This window comes from Leuciscus leuciscus (assembly GCF_965113295.1).
Source record: "Leuciscus leuciscus genome assembly, chromosome: 10".
NCBI lineage: Eukaryota > Metazoa > Chordata > Actinopteri > Cypriniformes > Leuciscidae > Leuciscus > Leuciscus leuciscus.
The window spans coordinates 26593423-26612280 of record NC_138734.1 but is presented as its reverse complement, the minus strand read 5'-3'; the positions used below and the strand labels follow the sequence as shown (position 1 = coordinate 26612280).

At 37.0% G+C, this 18858-nt stretch overlaps 1 protein-coding gene and 3 long non-coding RNA genes across 4 annotated transcripts in view; 1 reads left to right on the top strand and 3 right to left on the bottom strand.

Annotated features, from left to right (window-relative positions):
- The window catches only part of LOC309508603, a 321712-nt gene that overhangs the window by 44865 nt on the left and 257989 nt on the right, over positions 1-18858 (bottom strand). The window lies entirely within an intron of this gene.
- Positions 83-10562, top strand: pdcd10a (programmed cell death 10a). The gene is made up of 8 exons (XM_082183115.1): positions 83-228; positions 3794-3962; positions 5689-5742; positions 6524-6641; positions 7266-7392; positions 8488-8566; positions 8746-8828; positions 10010-10562. The coding sequence occupies exons 2-8, from the start codon at positions 3873-3875 to the stop codon at positions 10089-10091; spliced, it is 633 nt and encodes a 210-aa protein (XP_082039241.1). The 5' UTR covers positions 83-228; positions 3794-3872; the 3' UTR covers positions 10092-10562.
- Positions 2292-3787, bottom strand: LOC309508546. The gene is made up of 2 exons (XR_014209531.1): positions 2959-3787; positions 2292-2719 (listed from the first exon to the last, which is right to left on the bottom strand). It is a non-coding gene; the product is annotated as an uncharacterized lncRNA (long non-coding RNA).
- Positions 10106-18858, bottom strand: part of LOC309508629 — a 25184-nt gene continuing 16431 nt past the window's right edge. The window contains exon 2 of the long non-coding RNA XR_014209621.1: positions 10106-10702. This is a non-coding gene — a long non-coding RNA (uncharacterized lncRNA). The remainder of the gene's footprint in view (positions 10703-18858) is intronic.

Here is an 18858-nt window from a genome sequence, read left to right as displayed (position 1 = left end):
AAATATTTTAAAGGACTACTAAACGTCGCACCTAGCTCCGTTCCAGCCCTTCTCTGTTCTCTGATTGGTGCTCACCATCACCTAGCTCCGCCCCTCATCCTTTAGATTGGTCATGCAGAACACTTCCGTCTTTAGCGAGCGATTCCAATCCACACAGAAAGGAAAATATTCAAAAGAGTTACCGAGCTAATCGGCAGTCAAATAAACATCTATACGAGCTTCACACAGGTAGGAGAGGCTGTAAACACACTTTTAAATTTAACTGGGAATTAACGATGTTCTTTTAGCTGCGGTTTCTAGGAAAATAATTTGTGTTGGGACTAGCAGTCACCTAGCTAACAGAGACTTTAGCAATCCAGCTAACCAGAGCCTCACAATAGACCAGTAAGTAAGAAAAGTAATGATGTTTAAATTTGATTTATTTTGTTTTATACAAGGCCAGGAAGCCCATCTCAAAACAGTATTACCAGGCATCAAGTTTTAATGGAGAGTAAATCAGGTTTGAAGACAGTAAAAGCAGGCCTGCTGAATACTGAAAGAAAATATAATAGGAATTTAGTCAATCAGGTTTAGAATGACACAGTTTAAATGTTACATTGGCTTTGATCTTATACTAATCATTCATACGAATCAGGTTAGATAGCTTTTTCAACGTTACAAATGTTGAAACTTTGATATCCTGGATCTGTTTCAGACCAGACGTTAGAATCAAGCTGTTACAGTGTTTCACACAATTGCAGTGCTGATAAATATGATGACGTCACATTTGGGTGTAAACCTGAAACATCTTGACAGCTTAAATCAGTCGGTAGAATCTGTTTTGATGCTGTTATTCACTTAAGTAAGAGTCAGATACAGTTCTCGTTTATAAATTGGGAGAAAATAGTTGGATTGATTAAATTGAAGTGAAGGTGACCTATCATATATTTATCAAATATTTATTGTATTTATTTTTAATTCTGAGGGTCCTTGAATTGGCGGAGAATCACCGGCTCTGTGAAAGTTGGAAAAACCTGCTCTAGAGCGAGTTTTAAAAATGTTTAAAAATGCTTGAGTGGAAGAAGTGATTGTTTTAATCACATTGACGTTACAAGAAAAGTTTTGTTGTTGTTGGTGTATTTGCTGAAAAACAGAGCAGAAAAATGACTGATGTTGAATGACTGCTGAGTATTTATGTTGATATATTACTGTAATACGCATTAAAGAGCTGATTTGTGACAGCTAGTCCGCATCATATTGAAAAACCATTATGGTTTAACACAAGCATATTAATGTATGAATTCTGATTTTAGAAATGTAGAGCTTGATGGCAGTATTTATATAATTACAGTTACAATATTGTGAGGTACTAAAATGAAGTGACTGAACAAAATACTTTTAATATTTACTCAAAATTACAAGCTTATGACCTATTGTCATGCATATCTGCATTATTCCATATTGTGGCGGTTCAATAATTGGCAAAACTTTCCCTTACTTGACAGTTAATCTTCAATGCATTATACGGTAAAAATGTAGTATAGGTGGATCTGATTCAGGATTCACCTGTGTTAGGGTGTTACCCATTTCAGTGCCAAGGTCAGACTCTGACTAGAGACACTACAGGAATCAGGTGTTGGTTGGCCTTTGTCAAGAGGAAAAAGGTGAGTCATTATAATGCATATGTAACCTGGCAACCATGTTTTATAAGAGGAGTGCTGGTATTTTCAACCATTAAGTGAAGCAACGGCCTGCTCTATTTGATGACGTCACTGCTATCCCTATGAATGTCACCTAGATAAGGCCACCTCCCATAGCGGGGCCAAAGGCCTTCCGATCAGGTGGGAATGACTCACGGCCTCCAGTCCATTAGCCTGAATCGGCAGCATTGAGATAAGCGTGCCTCGCTTTCAATGGTTTGTAAAGTTCCTTGTAGCTTGAGAGGAACTGTGACCTTCTGCAGATAACAAGAAGCGCTATTGTTTCACACGTGTTGGGAGAAGGAATAAAAACTTTGGCATGTTGTTGTAGACTTTGAGAAGAAATAAAGTCACTTAAGGCCTGTTCAAGTACAATAACTATAACGCTAACTAATAATCATTAAAATTCTTTGAGAATAAGGAAGTCCATACCACAATGATGACAATACTTGCAATATTGTTGGAATTAATTTTTGAATTTTTTTATCCCCAGCTGATGAACGATATAACATGCCAATCAGAATCCACTCAACTTTTAAAAGCTTGAGCATTTAAAGTGGCAGATGGCATAACTGCAGCACACGTGTGTAATAAACAGAACATTATCATACGTTGTTGTGGATTTGTAGGGCTGCCCCCAAACTAATGATTTTTCTAGTCGACTAGTAGTTCATTTAAGCCATTAGTCGACCAATCGCTCGCTTATATTAATTTAATTACTTAAATATATACTCTGGGGCGGAATATATGCCTATTCCAATCCGCACACAAGTGCACACATAAAGCTTGCCGCAAAGCATCGTAATGATTATGAATGTGTCAGAAAACAATAACAAGGAGACATTTTAATTGTTAATTAATAAACTAGTGTTTTCTGAGTCAGTGTCGTCTGCAAAGATGAAGTTGACGATGCTCTGCATCTCTGCAGTAAAGTGAATGCACCTATAGAGAGAAATACAGCTTTCATATGGATTACATAAGCAAAAAGTATTTGTTTTCGATTTGAATTGGTTAATTTAAAACGACACATTTTAAGCTTTCTATCTTTCTTAATAGAAATGTCTAGCCTATATCTGTGAGGCAAGTAGCCTATACACTGAGTTTCGGTTAATTTTTGTGACGCGCTCCAGTTCATGGAGACCGAGACGGCAGAAAGTGCATCCTGTTAGTTTACTTTATTTTACAAAAGCACAACGTTTTGTTGTTATTGTGAGTTTACACATAAAAGTATTCCCTTTACAGTTTTGAATGATGTCTTATCTGTATGACCAAAATTAACGTAGTATTTTAAGTTGTTTCCGCTGTTACCAGGAAAATGCAGTAGGCACGCTAATACTTCAGCTTCCACGCTCCGCGCGAACACTTGGGTATGCGCCTAATGATAGCGCACATTTCTAGGTTTAACCTACATTAGAGCGAGCGGCCAAGTTACTCACAAGTTTTAAATTAGCCATATTTGAGGTCGATGGATGATAGGTGAACGTTTGGATTTCCTGTCCGACATACTGTAATTACCACAAGGACCCGCTGGTAATGATCTAATGAGCCTGATTTTGACACAGAGTTTTGTTTTCTGCGACTAACCGACTAATACAATTTTGGTCGACTAAAGCCCTATTCGGATGGGATTCGTTTTACAATGGTAGATGGAGTAATTCAATTTTACCACAGGACGTCTGTAATGGGACCGCAAAAGTTGTAATTGTATTTCCCATTCACTACTATAGAAGTGGTGACTTCTGCTTCTGAGAACTCTGGAAATGTGAAAAGGGTCCATTTGTTGAATTTCGTTATGTCTACTTAAGATTTTCCTTACGATCTGTGTTATCTTTGGGCTGTACAACCTGAGAAGGATAATTCAAAATCTAACATTATCATCATAAAGTCATGGGCGCACCGTCCAGGAAATAGCCTTTATTTTTCTTACACTGGCCACGTGTCTCATACCTTTAATCTTAAGGGGCCCAAATCGCCTAAATCTCACCGAAAACTTGGCGCTTTCCCATGGCTATCACGTCTACCTTTGAACGCAGGTTGAAAATGTCATTTCCTTACTTGTGAAATGGAATCCCGCTACCCTTTTATAATCTCTTCCTCATTGGTGCCCCTTTCAGAGATCGTCTGGGCCCCCCTCATCGCGAGCCCCCCAGGAGTGAATGACGCTCCCCCCGTCTCTTCCGCGCCCTGACGAGGATGACAATGGAAGAGATGAAGAATGAAGCAGACGCAAACTCGATGGTATCCATGACTCTCTACGCCGTGATGTACCCTGTCTTCAATGAGGTATGGTGGTTTGTCTCCAGCAGGAGAGAGTTCAGTTATGGTTTGTTGACGCAGACTGAAGTTCAGGATTAGGAGATGCAAATGATGCACACCCACATGCTCAGGAAGGTCTGAGGTAGTGGAGTCACACTCATTTTACACCACTTCTAGTTCTGGTTGAACTAGTGTTATTTTAACAGACAAGTTGGATGCTTAAGTTGTTATCTGGCTAGCCAGCATCTTTGAATTTGAATTTGAATTTTTTTATTTTAATGTTTTTAAAATAAAATGAAAAAGGTTTTCATAAGTTCATGTTTTAGAATCCATTTTACTTAAGATGCTAACTGGGGGTTTCATAACTAAATGAAAGGAACTTTGCTAACTTAGCTTTTTAATTAATTCAATGTTTTTTAAAAAACTTTTTCTCTAACAGTCAATCTATCTTTTTTAAACACATTTCTAGTGTTGTTGTAGACACAAGTGAGGTTAGACTATAACAATCTCTTTGACAATGTCTAGTTCATTTCAGCGAATAGTTTCATTCGTATGGATCTTTTCAGTTATTAAAATGTTAAAAATGATTCACAGTGGTGTCCCCTGAAGTTCCTGTGACATTTTATGATATTTTTTTGTTTTAAGTTAAACATTAAATGTAGCTGTTTTTCCATTGTTTCCAAATATAAATTGTTTTTAAGGATTTTTTTGTTGTAATTCAATGGATTGAGATGGTTAGGCCTACAAAATTAATTTATTTCAAGCTGCATTGTTTGTAACTTTAGTAACATTTTGTTTTGTAATTTTTTTACATATATATAATATAGCTATTACTTTGTGTACACATTCCAAGAAATGTACTGTTTAAAAGTTTGGGGTTAGTAATATTTGTATTTCTATGTTTTTGAAAGAAGTCTCTTATGCTCACCAAGGCTGCATTCATTTGATCAAATACAGTATAACCTGTAAAATGATGTATGTTTTGTTTGAATATATTTTAAAATGTAATTTATTATTATTTAAGCTGAATTTCAGCATCATTACTCCAGTCTTCAGTGTCACATGATCCTTCAGAAATCATTCTAATATGCTGATTATCAGTTTGCTCATTATTAATGTTGAAAACAGTTGTGCTGCTTAATATTTTTGCATAAACTGATCCTTTTTTTAGGATTCTTTGAAGAGAGTTCAAAAGAACAGCATATTGCATACTTTGCTGCATGATACATTGTCATTTGAGATGCATTTTAGGTTGTATTTACTGCAAAAGTAGTTATGTTGTAAATAATATATGCTGTAGTTACAGTGATATAAGATTTCGTTCAAACATAATGCAATAGACTGAATTTCTTTGAACATACTTTTGGTGATTTTCTTTCTTCAAGAAGAGCAACAGAGTATTGTCTTAAATCTAACCATTAAAGTTGTCCCATTTTATAACTAAATATGCACACTGACTCAATAACATTGGTTTACAATGGAATCTTAAGCGTGTCATAAATTATCTTTACACTCTCTTATGCGCACAGTTAACACAGAACACATGCTTTTACACAGTCTTCATGTGCTTCTGTGGATTCATTCATGTCTCTTTAATTAGAGGCAAAATCTATACCCACTACCAACTATATTTCTATTTTAATGTGGTGATAATGGCTATGTATAATGTATGCGACACTAAAACCAAACAACCTGCTTTATCTGGCAGTAAATTAAGATGGCTTGTGTGTGTGTGTGTGTGTGTGTTTTACAGCTGGAGAGAGTAAATCTGTCTGCAGCACAGACTCTGAGAGCAGCTTTCATAAAGGTGAGCAAACATGCCGTGATTCTGTCATTACCTGATCGGCAAAACCCTTCTCTCTTCAGCTTGCTTTTCTTTTCATATATTTAATTAGTCAGAAATCTCCTTCAGACCATCTGAAGTGTATCTACGTCATCAAGGTGAAATTAGAAAAATGAACCCCCATGAATTTTGTTCACCCCATGAACCTGTAATATACCTGACTGCTGATTTTACATTTAATTGTCAGCAACTCTGCCTGTCCTTATACAAACTGTGCTGATAGGCTTAGGCTTTGTCATAACACAGGACATTTGCATATAAAGATTATACATTTTAAACAAACAGTAGCAAAACGACCAGTTTAATTCTAAATTCTAAAGTTGGACATGAGTTGGTTTTGGTGCAAGTAACCTTGACTAACATATAAGTAGACCACAGGGGAAAAAAATAAAAATTTCAGCAAAAAAATCTGGTGCAGACTGCTTTTGCTGTCTCAGCAGCACCATTTCTGCTCATGGCTTTGTACATTTGTTGTGTAACAGTCATATAAATTAATGTCAGAAGACATTCATTAATCATGAAAGCATTTTGACATGTTTATCTTTTCCTGACAGTAATACACTGTACATAGATTGGTTTGTCTTTAAATTTGACTATAAGAATAGTTTGATATATTGACCAAATTATGAAACTCTTATTAATAAAAATATTTTTTTCTCTTCAAAATTTGAGTTTTTTTAAATCTATTTCAGAAAATATATGTTTGTGGTTGTTTTGGACTGATTTGTGCTCTTTATTTGTCCAGGCAGAGAAGGAGAACCCTGGACTGACTCAGGATATTATCATGAAAATTCTGGAGAAGAAGAACGTGGAGATCAACTTCACAGAGTCTTTATTACGCATGGCTGCCGACGATGTTGAGGGTGCTTATGAGTTTTCACATTTTTTGAGAGAAGAAAAACACGCTTGTATGGTTTGCAATGCAAATTCTTGTTAACGTTGCAGCCTCGTGCCTCTAGGGGGAGCTGTTTCCCCATGAATTAAAATGGTATTGACACTAATGTGTTTTCCTCATAATTTAATTTCTTCCTTTTTGCAAGTGTTTTTGACATGTTCAGATGTATTCTGTTAATGAATGCACAGAAACGCATTGGGTTTCTGGCTAATGTGCATTTTTGTTGATTTGAAATGTGAAGAATACTAAATGTACCTCCAAATTTAATCCAAGCCAATTGTAAAATCCTTGTTTTGCTCTTCCTACTGTAATCTATCCTTGTATACTTTGTGTTTTTGAGGTGCCTGACTGTGTTTACATGATAATATAGAAGTTTCTGCATTGCTGTAGAGTCATCTGCAGTGCATTTAACATTTCAGCATTTGTTCAGTAGCATGTATTATGGTCTCAATTCAGACGGTTGTCGATCATGATTGGCCGTTAAAAGTTCTATGTCTTTAAGTGCATCACATTTTAATGACGGGTCATTAGAATTCAACTGTTGTTGCCATGGTTACTGAGTGTTTCTTGTGGGTGTGGTCTTTGTGTGCAGAGTACATGATTGACAGGCCAGAGCGGGAGTTCCAGGACCTGAATGAAAGAGCTCGCGCACTGAAACAGATCCTCAGCAAAATCCCTGATGAAATCAATGACCGAGTCCGTTTCCTGCAGACAATCAAGTGAGAACATATTCATGCGCACATTCACACACAAATAATAATAATAATAAAAAAAATTCACTTGCCCCTTTTTCCCCATTTGCGTCATGACTTTCGTATCATTACGTCAGTCTTTACTTGCACACTTGCCCTGACAGTTTCTTTTTGAAGTATTTATTTAATATTTAAAGAAATGTCTGGCTCAAGTTTCACTCTCAAATCAAAAGACATTTTTGATATTATAAAATGAAGCCTGTTTTCTAAGAGCAGTTAGATCTGTTTTCTTTTTCCTTCTTTCTTTTGATTTTTGAGGGTGGATTTTTTATTTTATTTTATTTTTCAGACAGATTTTAGCCAGTTTTAAAATGTACGATTTTTTGACAGTTGTATGTAAAAAGCAGTGACTCTTTCCCCGCCAGCGCTTTTGAAAAGTTTTCAGCAAGCGCCAGCCTTTTTGATCATTTTCTAAAAAGTTTCATGACCCCCAGAATATTTTGTTGTATAAATAGATGAACGTGATATTTCAAAAGAAAGAACAGAGCCTCTGATTTGCATTCTTTTTTTTTAATCAACACTTGAACTTGGGTAAGTTTCATTTAAAAAACAACAACAGTTTGAGCAAAAAGCTGAGAGAAACACATTTTTGTCAAAGAATACATCCAGATCGGATTCAGAACGATGATCAAAATAGATGGAGTAGATCGAGTCCATCAACACCCCTAATGCTTGCTTCCTGGGTCGACGTTTGATTCAGTAACATTAGGCAGTTTTGATTTATATGCTGTTTAATGTTGATGATCGTGCTATTTTATATATGCATCTGCTTGCATATGATCTCGCTTGTTTCTGTATCTTCCTCACACGTGTTTTGATCAGGAGGTTCAGTCCTCTTTCAGAAGATTCGTAACAGCGCCCCCTACATTATAACAGTGAAAACATGGAAAGTCGTAAAATTCCGTCAATGGCGGGGAAAGAGTTAACAGTAAAATATTTAGTATTCACCACCATTACTTTCCCCACTGAAGGTCATAAATATGACTGATGAGTGGAAAAAGGTCACATGAGTGAGACATTGATACAATTATGTCTGAACATTTGTTTAATTGGTGTCCACAGAGATATAGCCAGTGCAATAAAAGAACTACTGGACACAGTGAACAACGTCTTTAAGAAATACCAGTACCAGAACAGAAGGGTGAGTGACAACACACACACACACACACACACACACACACACACACACACACACACACACACACACACACACACACACACACACACACACACACACACACTCTCATTATTGGATCGATGCAGCCAGTATACTGTCTCACTTACTGAAGGAAGATATAAAAATGGCTTTGTGTTTTCCAGGCTCTTGAGCATCAGAAGAAAGAGTTTGTGAAACACTCAAAAAGCTTCAGCGACACTCTGAAAACATACTTCAAAGACGGAAAGTATGGAAGTTTTAAGAATCACCCATTATTCTCACTGCAGATCACTTTTTTTCTTTTCTTTTTTTGCCAACGTTTTTCTTTTCTTTTTTTTAATATAAATTTATATTGGATAGTTCTTGGCTTAATTCTTGTTATCTTTTGTGCTTCCATCAGAGCATGTCATGATATTTAACACAACAAAGAACTAGTAATTTGAAAATGAAATAACGGTAATATACATTGATGAAATTGTTACAGTACTTAAGATTTGATCAGACAAGCAGTGTTGCAGTTCCAATGATCTGTAAGGAATTAAATGACATAGTAATGTTTGATCATTTTAATTAAATTTATAGTGATAGCTATGGTTAATAGTGAATTGTTTCAGCATAATAATTATTGGGTAGCATTTAATATTATTCTCCATAAAATGCATGGAGAAATGTGGCATATCAAGTAAAAATTATAAGTTAAAGTACCCTCCCTGTAGACATGTGTGATATGCATTTTACAAAAAATAGAATAGAAGTATTCAAAAGTTTGGGGTCAGTAAGATTTATTATATTTTTTAATGTCTCTTTTGCTCACCAAGGCTGCATTTATTTGATCAAATGCAGTAAAAAAAGTAATATGTGTAATATTGCAGTTTCAAGTGTTTTCTATTTGAATATATTGTATTAATGTAATTCATTCCTGTGATGCAAAGTTGAATTTCAGCATCATTACTCCAGTCTTCAATGTCACATGATCCTTCAGAAATCATTCTAATATGCTGATTTCCGTCTCAACATTTCTTAATATTATCAATGTTGAAAACAGTTGCCCTGCTTTCCTATTTTTTTTGCAGGATTCTTTGAATAGAAAGTTCAAAAGAAGAGCATTTACAAAATAGAAAGCTTGTAACATTATAAATGTCTTTTACTGTCACTATTGATCAATTGAATGCATCTATTCTAAAAGTAATCTACTACTGACTGCAAACTTTTAAACAGTAGTGTACCTTATTAGCACTGCGAGAAAGTTATTTGAGCAGAGGCGACAATAATGATGGTGGTTTATGAACTCATAATTTGTGTACATGTCTTTCCATCTTTTTGGAAATGGCATTAAGGTGTCGCTGCATAACATTTGTAATTTCACCTGTAACATTGATATGTGTTCAGATCTAATTTGTATTCCTTCCTTCTCCACATTTCTTTCAGGGCAATAAACGTGTTTGCCAGTGCCAACCGGCTCATCCACCAAACCAACTTGATACTGCAGACCTTCAAAACTGTTGCGTAGGAGTCGTAGAAGTGTTTTCTTTTTTTTTTATAACCTTTATATGAACAATGTAAAAAAACAACTTTGGACTGTAATTTATGATTCTTTTCTCCTGGCAGTAACACTTAAGGCAGGATGGCTTCTATTATGGTTTCTAACCCCATCTAAATCTAATCTTCTTCATGAGCTGGAGTGACCGTCCAGTTTTTCTCATATCCTGAGCTTTACAGTCACACTATCGCTGTGGAGACTCTCTCGCTTGCTTTCTCCCTCTCTCTTGCTTCTGAAGTGTTTTTGTTCTGTCCGGTCAGTCCAAGAGAAAGCCAAATGCCTGGGGGCCTTAACAGTGATGGACACGGGGTGTTCCAGACGTGCTTGTAAATGCTGGGGTTTAGCTGTCTCCTCTGATGCTTTGAACTTGAATGAAAGATGTATATTTAATAGATATTTGGTAACATAATTGTTCAAATAAACAGCACATGTCAAACACAAGTTGCTTGGATTTGTTCTCTTTTTAAAATGATTTTTTAGTCCTCATTTCAGCATGAACAATAAGCTAAGGTAAGCTAAGGCTCATAATAATAATTATAATTTGTTACATTTATATAGCGCTTTTCTAGGCACTCAAAGCGCTTTACATATGGAAGGGGGAATCTCCTATATATGGGGATGATTAGGAGGCCATGATGGACAGAGGCCAATGGGCAAATATTTGGCCAGGATGCCGGGGTTAAACCCCTACTCTTTTTCCGAAGGACATCCTGGGATTTTTAATGACCACAGAGAGTCAGGACCTCGGTTTAACGTCTCATCCGAAGGACATTGCTCTTTGACAGTAAAGTGTCCCCATCACTTTACTTGGTTTTAGGACCCACACAGACCACAGGGTGAGCGCCCCCTACTGGCCTCACTAACACCTCTTCCAGCAGCAACCTAGTTTTCCCAGGAGGTCTCCCATCCAGGTACTGACCAGGCTCAACCCTGTTTAGCTTCAGTGAGCAACCAGTCTTGGGCTACAGGGTGACATGGCTGCTCATCATTTTGGTTAAAATCTCAAGACCCCTAATCTCAAGTATTAAACTTAAGGTGCACATAAATGATACTTAAGTCATGCTAATACTTTGGAAGGAAAAATATGTATGGAAAAAAACTGACATGGGCATGCACTAATTTTATATTTGACATTTCTGAGCTAATTTTGAATGACTTTTAACCGTACTTATCACAATGCAATTTAGAACTGGCATCTCCACAATGAATTTTGGATCTGGCGTGCCTATAATATTTTGAAATGCTCCATGAATGGTAAATAATCAATTTTACGTGATGTATTTCTAGGCAAAGAAATAAGACAAATTAAAAGAGTTTTTATTTTCTTATTAAAAAAATGAAAATATTTTTTGCTTATTAGTATGGTTGAATTAGATTATTGAAGGTCAGCAGCAAAGACATTGGTTAATAAAGTGAGATAAAATACATAAACTTTGACATTTAATTATTGCAGGTTTGCGTAATATTCAGAGTTTGCTTTCCACAGTTTTGATTTATTTTGAGGAATACTGAATCTGTTTTTGTGCAAGTGAGTTATGTAAATGCATGCTCACATTTAATCTAGAACTACAATAACATCATGTTTACACAGCGCACACAACGCCTCCGCGCTTCCGATTGCTCTCAACATGAAGACAAGAGAGGTGTCAGTCAATCAAAGGAAAAACAAAGTAACACATGTTACTTATTTGAAAAAGTAATTTAGATATTTTTAGATAAATGTAAAAGTATCTCAACTCCTTGAGAGCGTAGCTTTTTAAAGGGCACCTATAGATTCTCTAAAGACATTCTTCTTTCAACCTTAAATGGTCTAACAAAGTTATTTTTTATAGTGTGTTTCTTCCTTCCCTCAATGGTCCCTCAAGTTATTATTTCATGTATGATATTTCTTCCTTCCCTTGATGATAATTGATACCCTGAGACCTTCAGAGGTTCTCCAAAGGATTCCATCATTGTGGCATTCTGAGGAATCCCAAATGGGCCATCAGCTTACAGTATGTTTCCATGTTTAATGTGTTGCTTCCTTCTTTTTATGATTTTTGGTACTTTGAGAACTAGCTTTGATATCATACATTAAGATGGCTTTGTTCTGTAGTTCCCATAGATTGGATTTTAGGTTCCGGGAAAAGTATTTGGCGCAATGCTGTGTGCATTTTATTCATTATATATTTTCACAACTACAACTTCCAAAACTACAACACAAGAGATTCATTGTAAGCCAATACTTGTTCTGGAATACATGTGAATATATAATAGAAGTACTGTATGCTTTTAGTCTCCTGCAGTGGAACAGTATCTCTTAAGGTTCTTCTTTCCATCATAGCCAGACTGCAGTGTATCAGGATCTTACAACCATCCCTTATTCACAGCATGTCCTAATGTTTCTCCTCAGGTGTTCTCCCTATTGCTGTAATGCATAATGCATGTTCATCCTCCTGTATGAACTCTAGGCTCCATGTCCCAGAGCAACTTCCTCCCTCTCCACTGCACTTTGATTGACAGGGCCGAAACCATGGAGACCGCGAGTGTTTGGAATATCTCCTGACTGCAGAGGACCTTGTTGTGAGAGGGAATATTTTAACGTGAGCGGCAGAGCTTTTGAAGTCCACTTTGATAGAGCATGTCTGAGTTTTAAAGCTATCTATTCCAGCTCAGAATGCATTAGTGGCTTTTGTAGGTGATGTCTGATCTCAGTGTTTACTGAATCTTGTATGTGTAAAACTTTATATTTTGGCAGTGCAGATTTGAATATCATTTTTGAAACCTGCATTGCAGTTTGAGGTTCCACCAATCTTCTAAATAAACAACACAAGGTAAACCAGATTTACAAATAATTAAGCTGAGCTCATAGAGGAGGCTAATTTACTTTTGGGCAAAATATTTTAGAATTATTGTCAACTCAATACGATATTTTTTTCTTCTTAAATGTTTCATTGTGATGATCAAAAATGGTTAGTTAAATTCCGTTGTCAATGTACTCATAAACAAAAGCTTCCTAAATGACTTTTCAGCCAACTTATTTAGAAATTTTATAAACTCAATTAGATTATTTTTGTCTCCATAGAAGTCATAAAATTATTAGTAATAGATTATCAGTAAGGCTATATTTTGTACAATATACCAGGGTTATATTGCATTTATTGTTTCATCTCAAACTAATGTTTGTGACAACAACAATGCATTACAAATAAGTCAACCTAGCTAAAGTTCAGCTAATTGTCCTTACCATATTAAATTAATGAATATGCAGTAGTCAAAAATGATTTTAATGACTTTGAGCATTGTGAAGCTTGTATGCATTAATATAGTACTATGCTTATTTTATTAAAATCCATTAAAAATAAGTTTACCTCTACCTAAACTAAAGTTTAGCTAAATGTTTCATTGTCTCTTATGCCAAAAATATTTTAAGTGATTAATGCCTTTGCAAGCATATAAAAACAGAATATGGTACCATACTCAGTTTTATGCAATATGTAACAGTCCTGTCCTTCCTCTTTATTCATGAAGGGTTCTTGGAAAAGGTTGAAGATCCCAAAAATGTAACCTTGTACATTCTTAAGGAGTCTATTTTATGGTTTTGTGTTTGTTTATAGCAGATAAATGGGATTATTTTTAGGTCGCTGCCCATTCTTTATTTTTTGGTGTTAAGACTTGGTTATCACCAGGAAATACTACTGCGACACAGTGGACGTTTTGAAGATTCTCAAGTTACAGGAGTTGAAAACATGATTTGGAATATGACTATTCCAGGTAAGCTCCAACCCGACATAATTCTACTTCCTGTGTGTCCCTTTGAGAAGTTCCTGTTATTTTTGCAGAGAGCCGCCGGTAATGAACACATCACTGTCCAAGTGTCTAAATATATTACGACGTGTCACGCCAACTCACGTTTAGGCGGACGGGGAGTTTGAAGGACGCCGCATCTCGCATCGCCGGCATTCTGCACTTCCCGCATATCAATTAATATGCAAATCAGTGGCGCTTTACTCAAGGCAATCAAGTAGATGCCTCAGTGGCTTTTTTTTCCTCTTTTCTTTTTATGCCTTTTTGATGTCACACCCAATGAGTTTCAACAGGGCAATTAGGAGTTTTAACGCCTCACTAATATGAAAGATCATGTTGTCGCTCTTGCTCCTGTATAAGTACACATACATGCCCTCCTATTGAATTATATAAGGAGCGCTCATCACTGATAACGGCACTTTTCATGATAAAGTCCCTCGAGCGATTGCTCACTTTAGTGTGTCGTAGCTGTCAGCACTTCTTTTTGCCTCGTCATCAAAAATGTGCTGGGGTCATGCCCTGTTGCCTCATGGGATATCGCCCTCTATTTTCTTGCAACATGTAAATGAGTTGTTAACTCCTTTAACTGACTTAATTTGACTTTCCTTTCAGTTCTTGTTTAATTTTGTTTAACGGTAGACCTTTCTTAGCCCGCAGAAATCACAGCCCGAGGTGTATACTTGCCGGGGATAAATATTTTCGTTTTTTTTTTCTGTGGATATTATTGACAGACATACACAACAAGAAGTCGACAGTGAGTATCTTGGGACTGTAGCCTGAAGCCACGATGCAAACGCTCTGATGCAAGCTGTTATCGTTATTTGTCATCGTTACAGTAAGGGACCGTAACTCAGTGCTTGATATGCATCTCACACTGTGAAGAAGACAATTTGTGTTTGTCTCTTCGTGTGTGGGTACTTTTGCCCTGAAAGATAGTCAGAGGAATGATGGAAAGAATGGAATTTTAAATAAACAATAAAAAACAAACCGAGGGAACACAACGAAACATGAAAAAGACTGGTTAATTGAAAATTGTGGGGTGCTTTATCTCTGGAGCTGTGGGCGGGATCCTTTTTGAAGTCTCACCTCCTTGGGGAATCGTCTAGTGTTCGGGATTAGACACGCAGCACGTCTCAGTGTGTCTGTGGAGTCCCAATCCTGTTGGCACTCTGGCCCGATAGATGCTATTTCCCATAATCCCTCAGTAGCTCTTGAGTTTACAGCATCAGCGTTTGATTTTCTTTATTTGGAGTGTTTGTTGGTTATTATGCACGTCCTAATTTCACGATTTGACATCAATCTGATTCTCAAAGACCTTATTCACAGCAGTGCCATCTTTGACATACATCCCTTCAGTCTGTAGTAATGTTATTTAATGAGTTTTTGGATTGTTCTGCTGACGAAACACTGTAGAAATATCTTTCCAAGAAATTTCAGTAGACAAAAAAATCCAGACAACATAAGCTGTGGAAAATAAGAAGTGATCTAGGAGGTTTATACAGCTTTTTACAGAGAATTCCATTGAAAACATGGTATATCTATCCCTCACAGCCTCTCTGCCATACATGTCATGGTGCTGCTCTGAATAAGGTCTATTAAGGTCAGATTTGACACTGGTCTTTGGTGTAATTTGCGGGTGGGATTGGCAATATCGACCCTTTGTCCCCACCACTTTTTGAAAAATATCACGCCATTTGATATTTCCATTTGATTATCCATTTTCCGATTGCTTATCCAATTGATCAGCAATTTGCTTGTTTGTGTTAAATAAGAGCCGATTTATCGCTGGAATGTGTTTTTGAAAGCATGGCGAGTGCTCTTGCAGTCTTCACACAGACTTCAATCTAACGCTTTGCGGAGCCAGGAATACAGGAGGGGTACTCTGGGTTCGGGCCAAAGACCCAGGTAGTCAGTGTTTTTTTTTGTTTTGTTTTTTTATCAGCGCGAAGAAATGCATGTACTGCCAGTGCATCAGATGGAGACATTGCAAAGTTCATCAAAAGATGGCTGCAGCTCGCTTCAGACAGAGATGTGGGAGGAAAAGAGCGGGCCCAAAAGCAAACAATTTCTACCTAAGGTAGTTACCATTCATGTCTATCTGACTAATCATATGTGTCATTGTCTGTTCCCCTTTTTGTCTCTCTTTCTGTCAATAATACGTCCCTCTTTTATGGTACGCTTACTTGAAGTGGCTCTTGAGTTTTCTTTCTTTCCTTTTCTTTCTTTTATTGTTCATTACCCTTTTTGGTTGTTCTTATAAAGTTGTTTGTCAATGTTATGTTTCAAATAAATTCTCATACCACTCATATTGTTGTTGTGTCATTTTTAATCGGGGGAAAAGGAGCAAATATGGATGTTTCGGGGTAGAAGGTGGGGTTAATTTGACATAAAACCCTATAGTTGACATTTTTTGTGGCTTACAAGGACACTGTAAAATTAATATTATATTTTTAAAGTTGGAAGTAGATGCCATCTTAAGGATTTAATGGTAATTATCATTTTGTGGTCAAGCTCTGGTTTTATAGTAGTCTTTAATACACATATTTTAGAAGTTGTACTGAACACACAAAAATGTTTTTAACTCTGTGTAAGTGTAATTGCAAGTATATTTTCTAATTTAGCAAACATGACTAAGAGTACCATTTTTGCTGGCGTCATTGTGGCCCAGCGTCGGCTCAGTTTCAGTACCCAGTCTCGGACCAGTACCGGGCTGGCTAAATGTACATTTTTTGTTGGAATGATTGTGGCCCAATGCCGGCAGTGTTAGCTCCGTTTTAGTACCCAGATTCAGGCCATTACCGAGTAAGTGTTCAATTTGCATGATTTTTTCCCCCAAACCAGTTCAGTGGAAATCCCGCCCTGCAGCTAATTCTAAAGATTTCGTTGGTCATGTCAATCATTGTACTGATTGCCTACACCAAACACTGATCCCTAAACATACCCGTCACTGATGCCGGCAGTTTCGTCAGCCGGACTTGGGCCAGTTTATTTGGGCCGATTCTGGGGCGTCACTCATCCCGTGTCCATCCCGAGTTTGGCAACCGCAACCGTGAGTTATTTCTTCTGGCCAGCCGGATCTGGGCCATTATCGGGCCGAACAGTTTTGGCTACCTGGGTACTGAGCCTGGAGCCCTCTCCTCGAACAGCACGCCAAATATGCATACCATTGACTATCTGACTTATTTATAAGTGTGAACTTGTGAAACTCAATGTACTTTAACACGTGTTGTTTACATGCGGTAAAGTTTAATCACAATATTGCCTAAATATAATAGCAGATAGCTCATTAAAGGAAGAAAAGAGAAAGAAAATTACACAACTTAGAGGAAGTAATTGACCAGCCGCCACTGTATATAGGCTATGTCTGTAGGCCTATGTATGTATCTTTTAATTATAGAAAGTTAATAAAGACGTGGGAAACATCTGCTCATTTTCTCCAAAGGCAAAGTGAGAAGGAGGGAAAAACAACGAGAAAGATTACAGAACCGAGAGATGCTGACAGAGGGAACGCGACTGAGGTGACGAAGAGGTGATGGAGAGGAGGAGGCGGGGCGTCAAACAGAAGCGTGAGAACTGAGAAGGAGCAAAGTTTTAAACCAACGGTGAAAATGACACGTTAGAGGAAAGGTTTGGGCTGTGCTCAAGATAATTTCCTGTCAAGTTTTTATTTTTAACACAATCAACACTTGATCTGAATGTTTTACGATGTGGGTGTGATGGTGGAGCTCGATCTCTTACCCTGTTTCCGGTGGAGTTATTTAGCGCATTTTCAGCTGGAACAAGTTAGGCTATGCATTAAGCATGTAGTTAAAAATCCTCTCAAAGATTCAGGAATGATTTCATGAAACTCTCCTTCCACAGCACACTCTTCTCCGTGCTCGTGTCACTTGCGTCCTGTACAGTTCTGTGTTCAGACAGGAGGGGGCAGTGTGGAGCTGCGCATCATATTCCGCTCTTGTTTACATGATCAAACCTTTGTGATGATTGAGTGAATTGTACCGCATTTCCTTGGATTAAATGTTTACATAATGATTCAGAGTGTTTAAGCATCATGGTAACTTTTTAAATAAAATGCTACTCAAAAATCAAAAGCTGAAAAATGGTAAATGAGATTTCTGTAGATCACTTATTCTTGGCACATATGAGATTAAAGAGAGATCAACTAGCCTATATAAGATTTTATTTAAGTCTGTCTAAGCAAAATACAAATATCCTACTAATCTCACAACACCCTTAGAGGTTCAGAAGAGATCTCAAATTGTGCTCCGATTTGCCATGACACAAACGTCCACAGCAATGATATTTGAGTAGCCTATCATCCATAGGCTACTTTTATGTATATTTTATTTGATCTTTTTATGGCTTTAGTTTTAATAAATAAAAATAACCCTGTCCTGTAGTCAAAATGCAAAGATCTCACTATGAACTCAAATAATTCCCATTTAAATTAATCCAATATTAAACGATCTGAGATGCTATAGTTCCCTCGTTGTATGACACAATTCTTATTTGTACCTGTTTCTCCTAATGTAGCTATTTTAGAAGGAAAATTAAATATAAAGTTGATACAAAATAAATCATTTCATTTTCCTCTGGGAATATGAGAGAAAACAGAGGACTGTAACTTGATGGTTCTCTAGACTCTTATTTCTGTCTAACACTTATTGAATCCTTGACTGAAACACTGAAGGATCCATGATGCTCTTGTCTTGCTTCTCCTTTAAGGTCATTTGTGGGGTTTCGGGCTCTGCAGTGACGGGATGGCTGGAGGACGCAAGTCAAAAGGTCAGCCAATATACCTGTTGTCATGGCAGCACAGGTTTTAACCACGCCGCTGGATGAGAGGCAGACACTACAGGCACGAAAGGTCGGAGGTCGTTGATACAGGTAAAATGTTATGCAATGTCACATTTTAAATGGCATTTAGGTATTTATTTTAATTAGTATGCAT

Bases quoted from the DNA above. Each gene is read 5' to 3' on its own strand.
- pdcd10a (XM_082183115.1), top strand. From the start codon at position 3,873: ATGACAATGGAAGAGATGAAGAATGAAGCAGACGCAAACTCGATGGTA. The intron at 7,393-8,487 runs GTGAGAACATAT...TGGTGTCCACAG, and splicing joins CGTTTCCTGCAGACAATCAA to AGATATAGCCAGTGCAATAA. The intron at 8,829-10,009 runs GTATGGAAGTTT...CATTTCTTTCAG, and splicing joins ACATACTTCAAAGACGGAAA to GGCAATAAACGTGTTTGCCA.